The following is a 12,100-nucleotide window of genomic DNA, read 5'->3' as shown; positions in this document are numbered from 1 at the left end:
TTGCCATGTCAGAAAGAGGCAGGGCTTCCCTCAGTCCCACAAAAATAAATTCATTTGATGGCCACTGAATATGCTCAGAAGTGCTTTTCCAATGGCTTATACGTGTTGCTCACCCACGTTTTCAGAACCTGGTTATGGGCATTCTCCAAAACAAACACGCTTTGCCTGCCAAGGTTCACGGTTCAAGGGTCAGCCATTTTGGGAGTTGTGAGTAAAACACTGTAGCAGCTGTTGAAAAAGGGTTTTTTTTTCTTGTAACTCTCCCAGCAAAGATTTTCCTCAAAGCTTCCATTAAAAACACAAAAACGTTCAGCTGAGACTAAACACGGAGGAACTGGGCTGGGATGGGGGAACGGCTAGAAAGTTAAGAGGAAATGAAAACAGGGGCTTACAAATGATACTGTTGTATTGCGTTACTGCATTAGATTTGTCCTCTCAGCAAACGGTAACATATTACATGGAGCTGGATTAATTGCCTATTGACAGAGCTCTGTGTTACCATGTTGGAAACCTGCATGTTATTGGTAATCACATGACTCCAGGAGCAGGAGACTTAAGAAAAAACACCAAATATTTCACAATCAGCAATAAAATCACACCAAATTGGTAAAATGTCTCAAGTCCAAAGGCCAGAGCTCCTAAGGGATTAATTGCTGGTCTCTCTTGGGCAGAGGGTGGTTAACTAAAGTTTGATCTCTGAGGATGAGAAGGAAAATTGGAATAAAGATTAGGGTCTTTGGCAGACAAACAGGAAAGAAGAGGCTCCACAGCCAAAATGAAATACCACCATACCAAGAGATCATATTCAGAGGCTATTACAAGTAGATAAAGGCATTACAAATAGATATCACAGAGGAAAACAATCCTGTAAAAATGAAAGAGACTATGAATCATCAGCTCTCTTTGCTCAAAACCAGCCTCTCACAAAGACAGACGATGGCTTCATATTACGTTGCTTCTCTTTCTGATGGCTAGAGAACTGAAAGGTTAATTTTCTTCTACATTTCCTTTTCCTTCGGTGCTTTTGCACCAAGAATATCAAGTGTTGTCTGATTTGGGGGGGAGGGGGACAGACTTCTGAGAGCTCTCAAAATGTGCTTCGAGAGCTCTCCCAAACCTTAATGGGAGGCCAATGAGTGCTAAATCTTTATGGAAGACATTTTTTCTGTCCAGTGTTCCTCAGGCACTTGAGTTAAATAACACATTTTCAAAAATCTAAGAACCCCTTCCCCTCAGCTAATCATGCAAATGCGGCGAGGAGTTCTGTGGCACCTTAGAGACTAACCAAAGTGTTGGAGCATAAGCTTTTGTGGGCAAAGACCCACTTCGTCAGATGCATGTTGTGGAAATTTCCAGAGGTAGGTATAAATATGCAGGCCAGAATCAGGGAGGATGAGGCCCACTTCTAGTAGCTGATCTGGAGGTGTGAATAGCAAGAGAGGAGAAGCTGCTTTTGTAGTTAGCGAGCCATTCACAATCTTTGTTTAATCCTGAGTTGATTGTGTCAAACTTGGAAGATGAACTGTAGCTCAGCAGTTTCTCTTTGAAGTCTGGTCCTGAAGTTTTTTTGCTGCAGGATGGCTACCTTTAGATCTGCAATTGTGTGTCCAGGGAGATTGAAGTGTTCCCCTACAGGTTTTTTTATGTTGCCATTCCTAATATCTGATTTGTGTCCATTGATTCTTTTACGTAGGGACTGTCCAGTTTGGCCGATCTATATAGCAGTGGGGCATTGTTGGCACATGATGGCATATATTACGTTAGTAGATGTGCAGGAGAATGAACCAGTGACAGTATGGCTGATCTGGTTAGGTCCTGTGATGGTGTTGCTGGTGTATATATGTGGGCAGAGTTGGCACTGAGGTTTGTTGCATGGATTGGTTCCTGAGTTAGAGTTATTATGGTGCGGTGTGTAGTTTCTGGTGAGAATATGCTTCAGGTTGGCCGGTTGTCTGTGGGCAAGGACAAGCCTGCCTCCCAAGGCCTGTGAAAGTGAGGGATCATTGTCCAGAATGGGTTGTAGATCACTAATGATGCGTTAGAGAGGTTTTTGCTGAGGACTGTAGGTGATGGCCAGTGGTGTTCTGTTGGTTTCTTTCTTGGTCTTGTCCCATAGCAGGAGGCTACTGGGTACACGTCTGGCTCTGTCAATCTGTCTCCTCACTTCCTCGTGTAGAAGGCCAAGTCACAAAACAGCCACAACTCCTCGGGGAGAGGGCCTGCAGGCTGGGAGAGACCGGGATGCAGCGGGCAACCCACAAAGGGGTCTGGGCCTCGCAGAGCCAATCCTCAGAACAGCAAGGAGGTGCTGTCCAGCGGTGAGCAGAGCCCCCAGTCACACCCCCATACAAATGACCATTCACTCGCTGAGGGGATAGTAACAGGGACCTACCTTGCGGGAATCTGCAAGCTCTTTGAACTCCTCCGCTGGAGGCTGCCAGAGAAGTGCAACATGTAATTACGAGGGGGAAAACACATGATGCAGTTATCAGTACTGCCTCACGTCTTTCTGTTGGAACTCGAGACGTAGGGGCATGGCACTATGCCAGCCGACTCTGCCCACAGCAGAGGCCTGTCACAGAAGAGCAGCCTTTCTCAGTCACTTTTGGCTCCCTCTAATCCAGTCTTTCCAATGCTGCCAAGCACTGCAGGAGAGGGACTTCCCCGCTCCCTTTCACGTCAGGTAAGAAAACCCATTGGTGCTTCAGCAGGTTAAGGGCCTTCCCTAGTTCGATACTGGGCCACGTTCAACCGCGTCAGTGGAGTCAGAGCAATTCTGACAGTGGCCCATTTTCCCCAATGCGACCCGGCTGCACACAGCAGAGATTTGGATAAAAAGTGTCTGTTTCCCCTCTGAAGATACTCATCATTCACTCCAACAAATATTACTGTTTCCACTCACTTTGAAATGTTAAGCTGTAAGAACTGTGCCCTAGGCCAGGAATAACTTGCTGCAAGGTTCTTAGTCTTACCAACACACTGAGTGTTATCTGATTACACACTTGGAAGGAGAAAGGAGTTAGTGTGTGGCCTATGGCATTTCTCACTGATCTCACTCTAAACATTTAGGTTTGAAATTCACAGATTCATTAGGCACTTCTGATTGCGCCCAATTTCCACATACCCTGGGAGAAGAGTATGTGACTTGCCGTACAAATACATTTTCACTTATCTCCTGAGTCTAGAAACTGTCTGCAACAAGTGCTGATCAAGCTGGAGATAAGAACTATAACAGCAGCTTAGAATTTAAAAACACTGAAGCAGAGCCATACTAGATCGCAGGAGGGGAATAACTTCTCATGTTCAGGAGGGGATGGGAATTTCTCTCCATCAATACAGCTGACACATGAAAAGGAAAGGTGGCCTAAATTCCTGTCCCCAAGCCCATTTTAGCAGAGGGTCTTATACTTGTGGAAACTATGCAGCAGCAATTGCAGTGTTCGAACCATCACATTTGAAATATTTTTCCTCTTTCTACTTTTCTATTAAAGTTCAAATTTTAGTAGAAACTTTTCTACTAAAGTTCAAATTTACAAAATTTCCCCGAGCGCACTGATTGAGCTCTCGTGATGAGGAAGAGCTGTAAGTTAATGGACACTGAACAGAACTACGATTTTTTCACTTCCTTGATATAAATTCCCCAGCCTTGGAAGCAGCTTTGAAGCCTCTGAGCTTTTGAAGCTAATCATCCTCCCAAAGCAAAGCTTTTTGTTTAGGGTTGCTAGATGTCCGGTTTTGAACCAGACAGTCCAGTATTTGAGCTTTCTGTTCAGGAAACAAATTGAGAAAACATAAATGTCCGGTATTTTCTAAGTAAGATGTAATGTAAGTTGTGATGTAATGTCAAGTGTGTCCGGTATTTTTGTTGAAACCATCTGGCAACCCTATTTTTGTTGGAAAAGAAGCATTAGGTGGACTTTGTAACCCATTTATACGATGAAAACACCACCACAAGAGGAATTATTTTTCAGAAGATCAGAACCAGGTTTGCTTTATATACAAGAACAACTTATTTACAACAATCAACAGCAAACTATGTACATAAATACAAGAGGCATTTCCATGGCAATCACTGTATAAATTACGATAATAAATAGGAGGGGAGCAGGTCCCATTCTTAAGGCACAAAACCTTCTTTCCAAGCCTGTACAGGGATCCAGGTGCTTCCCTATGCTTCTGACAGGATCGCAAGAATGGTGCGGACACCCCTGAGGAACAATGGTTGGTGGGCAGCGATACAGACATGCGATTACTGCTGACAGCCTTCTAAACAATATTATTTTTCACTTTTCTTTTTTACAGTACACACGTTTCTGAAGTTACAAAAAATGTTGTGTAAACGGTCTTCCACTTTATCACGCAGCTCAGATATGAATCTTTAAATAATACAAACATAATAACAAAAGAAGCTTTGAATAGGAGTCAGGAGTGTTCCACGAAATTCTGGGATTAAGCGGCTCTGTACAGTCTGTGAGGTTCCTGGCTGCAGAGGCTCGCTCCTAGAGATGGGCTCTCTCTAGTAAAACATACACTTACCAAGTCTTCATGGTACAGAGTACAAATCTCCACTAGAACAAAACACAATAAATAACCCACTTCACCTACACTGAACAGCTGGCACATGCTGCTCTTGGTCAAATGCTTATACTCTAAGCACTGTAAAGGAACTCCAGCAAAACAGGTAAGACCCCGTTATTAATAAAAACCCTCCCCTCACCCACAAGACCCAGACTGGGACAATCCTGAGCAGCTAGTGGGCAAATTCTACTCTAACCCATAACCGCATGCAAGCCCCAAACAGGGCGGCAGGGCAGAATCTGTCACTGAGGAATACGTTTCCACTGCAATGCCTGGTAACCTAGGCACTGAAAATCCATGGCTGGTAACAGAAACCACATGACCAGTTTGCCACCGTAAAACACTGCTCCTCCGCTCCCAAATCACTGCTGGGGCGTGGAGAGATCAGGGAGAAGTGACCTGAGGCCTTGACAATAGTAGCGTTCAACTGAAGGACCTTGACAATAGTACGTGTCAATCTGAACGTGTACAAGAGACGCGTGGAGTTGTAACTTCTCCCGAGTGGGTGTCTCGCTTGACTGGGCAGGAGAGTTTTGATTTTGGTAAAGTAGCGGTGACATTTTTTTCAGTCTATTTTTCCTGAGTTGACCAAGCCATTTTCTTTCCTCCAGAAAGCTTATCAGATACCAGAGGGGCAATCCCGAACAGTTAAGCTAGAACCTGATGACCTAGCTCACGGGGTGATGACTGACACCCGCGCTCCCACTGTAGGCCCAGTGCCTGAGCTGTAGAGAGGTGGAATTATTCCCAATGGCATGGTGGTTCATCCTCTCTTTAGATATGGATCTGATGCACATCCAAAGGCACTCGGGACAAATATAACAGCCCATTCTCTATTAAAAGAAGGCAGCGTGTGCATCGCCATCCCCACGGGAGTCTAGCAGGAGCATAGTTAATGCAATGGAGATTGATACTGGGAGGAGTGTATTTGAAAAATTCCCAGTGAAAAGATGTCTTTTGTGATTCACAGACAGAAATAAAGTTTAACTCCTTGGCAAAATGGACACATTGCCAAAAGCAGATGCACCTGTGACTGTCAGTCCTTCTAGGATAAGCTACAGTTCTAAAGAGCATCTTTGAACAGGAGGGGAACTGCTAGGACCACACCTCCAGTCTCGTTAGAAAAAAATACAGAGGAGCCGTTTCCATTGAGGCAAAAACGTAATCTATACAGAACTAAGTAATGCAAGCATGGTACGGACACGCTGTCTTAAAAAAGCAGAATCAGCAAGAACTGTGGCTTTTTTCCACAATCTGAGCCAAAAAAAAAAAAAAAAAAAAAAAGAGAGATCCCCTCTTTCCTTGTTGCACCTTCCTTCAGAATTATCCCATGGTGGTTCTCTTCCTGAGGTGTCCCCCTGCATGTGTACACGCTGCTACCAACACACACATTTGCAGATGCCATAAAGCACGTGCCACTTGCTTATTGTCAGAAAGAATGAAAAAGTGCAGCAATACCCTTCATTTTCTCCCCTGGCTCCCCTTAGTCACACAGGTCTTGATCAGTGTCCACACAGCTAATGAAAGCAGCTGGAAGAGAGCTTTGGGAAATAAAACCGGTCATGATTCTTATTTGTTCCATGCACAAGGGGATCCTATGCAGCAAAACGGGCTTTGTACTAATAAGAAACAAAAAATCAGTGTAGAAAAGGATGCTAATGCAAAGTAAGGAGGGAGAAGCTATGGGGGGCAGAGCTGCCAAATTTCCTCCTTCTGCTCCTCCCTACAATGCTTTGCTATGGGAATCAAGCAGGCACAGCCCGCTCCCTGCTCTGCATAAGCAAACCCCGATTCTCTGTTAGACAGGGAGATATGTAGGTAGACATGAACCGAAGAGAAAACAAGACTGCAGACTCAGGGCCCAAACAGCTCTCAGGAGAATTCTTCTGAATTCAAACGAGTTGGCACTAGGGATGAAATTGGCCCATAGTCTCCCATCATTGTGAAAGAGTGATTTAATATGCGAAATGCCTGTCAAATTTTGGCTCTATCACCAAGGGCTAGCCAGAGAATGTCCTCTGAGACTGGCTGGCTGGAATTTTCACCCAGCGAGAATGGCTGTGAATTTGGCTGCACCACAGCGATTGGGTGAAGCAGAATGACACACAGGCCCCCGGTGAGGCTGTAGGATGGTGCAAAAGGCTGCAACCACGTGCATTGTTTGTTGCCGGGCAAAAGTGAGAGAGACAGAGAGAATTACTGGCACGGGCGGGACTGCCCAGGATTTGAGCTTCTCTTGCAGGTCACATGCAACTGAAGGATGTATCCAGAATGCGGCTGCAATAGGCCAGAAAGACAAGGGTTGCCCTCTTGAGCAAGATCAGATACAGCTGTGACATACAGACGAGTGGGAACAGTCTCAGGCCCGAAAAGGCTGCCAGACACTCCTGGACTACGACTGGCCAATATATCTTTTGCCCTGAATAATTCCAATATGATGAAAATCACACACTAAAAGGTAGCTATGTTGTAATTGTCAGGAGTCCTGTGTTGTCAGCAGAACTAAGCCTTTCCATGTTTAAGGATAGGGTTCTTCCAATGGCTGATAAGTTCTCTTCTGGGAGGCTCCACCTCCCCTAAGCAGATTAGGTGACTCTGATTGGATGCAGCTGTCCCCCTTATAAAAATGGTAGCACCATGACTGGCAGATATGAACTCCGAACAGCTATCCGTTAGCTTATCCGTACAGACCGTTCTGAGTACAGCTGCTCTGGGAGGTGAATGCTGTGCAGAAGTTAGGGGGAATGGTAGACACAAGATCTGAAAACAGAGGCTAAACCTCGCTGACAGGAGTATTCCGGCTCAGCTCCTTGATCCCGTGTAAGATCCTCTTCATGTGACCCACTTTGGTCACTCCCAGATCCTGGAAAAAAGATGAAAAAATGCATCTTAGATCACAGAAAAAAAAGCTAGCCAGCCTATCAACAGTTACATACTAATCAGCCAATCACAAACAAGAGAAGGAAACAATATAGGAAGTTAAAACCAAGCATCCAACACCTACCAGAGCATGACAAGTAATCAGCAACCATGGAGCTGGAACAAAGCAGTGGCTAGCTACCACTGCAAACCATATGGCCAGAGCCACTGTTGCAAAGTACATGGCTAACCAGGTGATCAAACTAGGTGTAGAAAGGACTATATATATCCCAAGGGACTAAGTCAGCAGCCAGCCACAAAACACACAGGTAAAAAACACAACAAGGCACAGATAACACAGAGTACCTATGGGAACACTCAGATAGCACGCACAGAAATCATGGGAAAGAGTTGAAGATCATGCATAGGAACCATATTATCACTCATATCACAGTAGCCACTGTACACACAGAGCAGAGGCAAGTCACAAATGAAAATTCTATGGGCATTCATTTATCTCACAAAATCCATGGGCCACAAATACTCGTGTCACATGGTCTGAGACAGTTCTTCTTAACTTTCCTTCCCAGAAAAAGTTTCTCCTGGTAAGTGGAGTAGTGCTGCAAGGTTTTGCAGAGTTCATCTGCACTAGGGTCATCAACGTATAGTCAACTACGATTAACTGACAAGCCTGAGCTTACTGGTTAATTTTGTTGACCACACGCATTCCTTTTCCCCCACCCCCGCTGCCTCTGTATCACTTTAGCTGGTCTGTGCAGGGAGCTGGTTTTCAGACTGGCTCCCCCTGCCACCCCGCACTCTGATACAGAGGCAGCAGCTTGGGGTGGCAGGGGGCTCCGCAGGAATGGGGCCAGCACATTGGCTGCCAGCCCTGCCCTCAGGGACTACTGAAGAGTCGTGTAACCACTAAGATTATATGTGGTTACATGAGTATTCAATTACCCGGTATCAAACATCCCTAGACTGCACTACTGTTTTCTCTCCTGTAAGGCTATGACTGGCTATTCCACAAGCAGCACAAGTAACAGGTCTCTGTCCACTGTCTCAACTACGATAAAAGTGAACGCAATGGGCTGAATGCTGAACTCCTTCTGCTCCACAATGCTCAGAAATAAAGATTCTCGATGACTTAGGCTTGGATGTTGGACTGGGCTACAACTTTAGGAAACTGGGAAAGAGGCAGCCTGCCAGCCTGTAGGCTAATGGCTGACTCTTTATGCTAGTTTGCTACTATAAATTGTAATTGGGTGACCTGAGAAGAGAGTACAATGAGGCTATGATGAAGCCATTTATCTAGCCAAAGCCCCTGGACATGGATGGCATGCAGCAGGCCAGTTCCAAGCACATTCAGCACAGGCGGCCATGCAGGTGCAGCTGGCTATTGTTGCTGAGTGGATCAGGAAAGTACCTTGAGGTCCCTCCGTTCGAGATGCAGGAGCTCAGAGCCCCGGACGTCATGCCGGATGAAGATATCTTTATACTCACAAAGACTGAGATGCTCAAGCCAGGCCGCAACCTCCTCCGTTCCCCAGAGGTGAACTGTCGGAGATGGAAAAGCAGGAGTGCATTGAGTACCCAGGAGCCCAGAGGAAAGAGAGCGAGAAAGAACACCGACAGTGTCCAAACCCAAACCCAAAAGTAACACCAAGAGAGGATGTCAAGCAGGACCACAACCCCATACAAGAGGGGGGGGGGGGGAATTTACAGCAGGAGTTACAATCTCAAACAAGGAAGGAGGCCAGATTAACATCAGAGCTGTTCTCTTAAGAGGAGACTAGATGCAATGACCCATGGAAGTCTGCTTATGTCAATGTCCAGTTACGGTCTTGCTGGAACTGAAACTTTACCACCATGTCTGAAAAGTAAGTCCATTTTCTTCAGTTTAAAAATGAAAACACAAAATGTTTAGGAGAGAATCCAGCTCAGGGGAAGTTTTCTATTGTGTTTTTAGAGTACGCAGTGCATATTGGCACTTATGTCTTTTTACATTCCCAGCCAACCGAGTGCTTTATAGACAAGATGGTAACCTCTCCCTCTGATACAGGAGAGGGCGGGCAATGAACACAGGCAGACCTCCATTTCCCCTGACTAGTCTCTAAATAAGAGAACCAAGCGAAGTCCCCACAATCTGAGTGGAGAGAGAATGCCAAGGAGGAAAGAATGATAGGACCCACAATTCCATGGGAGAGGACAGTTCCCATGATCCCACAGAATAGTACTCCCGAATTTTAGAGGCAGCGAGTCTTCATAGGTAGAATCTGAACCAAAAATCAACTAAGCCAAGTGGAGAGAAAGTGTCCTGATACCACTGTCAACGTGTTGATTTCATAGGCCAGTTTTTAATCATACTGGAGTGCACCTGTGGTGATGCAGGATCCCCAGCCAATTAGACATGAAACTTGATTAAACCCTGGGGGCAAATCAATGAGACAACCATCATTAACCACATCAAGGAGCATCAGCAGGGGAGTTATGCGGACTTGAGCCCCACAGTCATTTTGATTTTGAAAAACCCAAGCCTCTCAGGTTCACTTGCACAGCCCTCCCAAGATGTGGCAGAAAACAGTCCAAGTCTCGGGAGACCTCTTCGGAGGGTGCCGCCAGTCTGTCTGTGGGAATATCCACTGAGTGCAGGGTGTTACGGTTCAGAGAGAGAAAAAGCTACTTTGCCAAGAGCAAAGGAAACACTAAACAGAATGAGTGCAACACGTGAGAAAGGGAGAGAGACACAAAATGGAGACCCAGGCAGAGGAGGGGCAGAGTGTGTGTGCACAAACAGGAGGTTCAGGGATACACAGAGTGGATATACAGCCAGTTGGTACCAGGCAGTCCCATGCTGCTACGAGTCTCCTTATTCTTGTTGTTTTTCTCCTTTTTAAACTTGGTCACCAGTCGAAATTTGCCACTGCGGCTGCGTTTGGAATAATCCAGCATCTGGTTCTGCAGAAACACAAAGGGAAATCAATGACTTAGGTCTCACAACCATGCAGACCGAATGAACACAAGTAGCACCTAGTTCGGTTCAGAGCCCTTTTGGAGAGGAAAGAGCTTCCAATCTCATGGTCAGGATGGCGAAGAAAAATGGGAAGGTCAGGTCCATGCTGACCCAGAGACCTCTGGCAGTAACTCTCTAGGGTTTTCTTCTGAACTGATTCTGTCTCACACCTGCGACTACCCACTGGAAACACTCAAGCAAGATGAGCAGAGCTAACTAACGAAGAGGGCACCTAGGAAAACGTTTTGCTCCTGTGTCTGAGTTAGTACCTCTTCATCACTGGGCTCCATGAGCTGCCATAGCCAGGGGATGTCTGCTAATTTCCTCAGCTGAAGGTCCATGTCTGTGAGGGCTGCTAGGAGCTGCTCCTTCTGTGGAGGATCCAGCTGCTGCATCGGAGCAGAAACAAAGGCATACAGAGTTGAGAACCACAAGGTGAATGAATGCAGCACGTGTAGTCTCCTGAGGGATAGCTTCCCGCCAGGTAACTCCTGGTTAATGATTGAGCTCTGAATTTTGGAAGGAACCACATGTCAAGACCTTCCTTGCTTTATTAAGTTTCATCCCTCTCAAGGAACCAGAGCTAACCAGCCGGATATCACTGTTTGATAGGTAACGTTACCGAACAATGGAGGCAACGGATGGCACAATCTGCTTATAGTCATCTAAAATCCCACTGGTAAAGTTTGCACTGACTTGTTCCAAAGCGAAAGGAGTCCAGGGTTCAGGCAAAATCTTGTCTGGATGCCATGGCCACAGTAAGAGAACAGAGAAGTAACAGATTGAAGGAAACTTTCCTCCTGCTTAGCTCTTCTTACCAGTGCCATCTTGCCAGCCAGCAGGAGATCAGTTTCACTATGCAGGGCTTTAACATTATTCACCATCTCTACAACAAGGCTGCAGTTCAGACCCTGTGGCAACGATAAACATGTGTAAGCACCAGAGATCACAGCACAAGTGGCTGGAGGGATAGGGGTGTCGGGGAAGCAAGCATGAATCAAGAAGAAAATAGTGACAAAATAGCGGTAAAGTTTAAGAAAGAAACTGCCTAGAAGTACCTCTGCTGATTTGGATTTGGCGTATACTTTGTCCATAGTTTTGGAGCTGGCATTGACTGCATGAGCAAGTTCCTGTTCCATGTCTTGATAGGACTGGGCTACTTCCCGAATGCTGGGGGGAGGGGAGGCAGGAAGAGAAAAACAGATGTCAGCTGATCCTCATCCCTTTCTTTTTTGCAAAATACAACTCAGGACAGAGTTTAAATATGACCCTATGCAGTAAGACTACAAACAGGTTGTGATGTCAGCTGCAGGCATGCACATGGTAGTCGACAGAAGACTCTTGTGGTGTTCTTCTCGGCATATTTTCTCCTTACTGCTAATATCAGTGAGCAGGACACTAGCAGGAGTACAAGTGTGTTTCACAAATCTCTGCTGTGGCGCCCCAGAAGCAGCTGCTTTATTTCTGACAAATTCACCGGCAACATCTAGAACAACAGATTAATCTAAGTCCCTTTGCTCTTTAAAAGTACAATATCAACCTCGGGCCCGAGAGGAGCAATGAAGGGAGCTGGGCTTGCTAGGGCCAGGCCTGAATGCGGTCAATGTGGCTGAAGAAACTTCACTGTGTAGACTGAAATTCTGGGGG

General features: G+C 45.8%; 1 protein-coding gene across 15 annotated transcripts in view; it reads right to left on the bottom strand.

Annotated features, from left to right (window-relative positions):
- Positions 1–3,960: 3,960 nt before the first annotated feature.
- DGKD (diacylglycerol kinase delta) overlaps positions 3,961–12,100 on the bottom strand; it is a 75,398-nt gene continuing 67,258 nt past the window's right edge. For 12 of the 15 annotated variants that reach the window (XM_075937420.1, XM_075937417.1, XM_075937418.1 and 9 more), the window contains 6 exons: positions 11,512–11,623; positions 11,272–11,364; positions 10,723–10,842; positions 10,281–10,398; positions 8,867–8,997; positions 3,961–7,441 (listed from right to left, as the gene is read on the bottom strand). In XM_075937420.1, coding sequence (XP_075793535.1) covers positions 7,352–7,441; positions 8,867–8,997; positions 10,281–10,398; positions 10,723–10,842; positions 11,272–11,364; positions 11,512–11,623 — 664 coding nt within the window. In that variant the 3' untranslated portion in view covers positions 3,961–7,351. Of the gene's footprint in view, positions 7,442–8,866; positions 8,998–10,280; positions 10,399–10,722; positions 10,843–11,271; positions 11,365–11,511; positions 11,940–12,100 lie in introns of those variants that run through there. The other 3 variants (XM_075937419.1, XM_075937429.1, XM_075937427.1) reach the window with 3 other exon arrangements.

This window comes from Pelodiscus sinensis, chromosome 10 (genome assembly GCF_049634645.1).
Source record: "Pelodiscus sinensis isolate JC-2024 chromosome 10, ASM4963464v1, whole genome shotgun sequence".
Taxonomy (NCBI): Eukaryota; Metazoa; Chordata; order Testudines; family Trionychidae; genus Pelodiscus; species Pelodiscus sinensis.
This window is presented reverse-complemented; position numbering and strand designations above follow the sequence as displayed.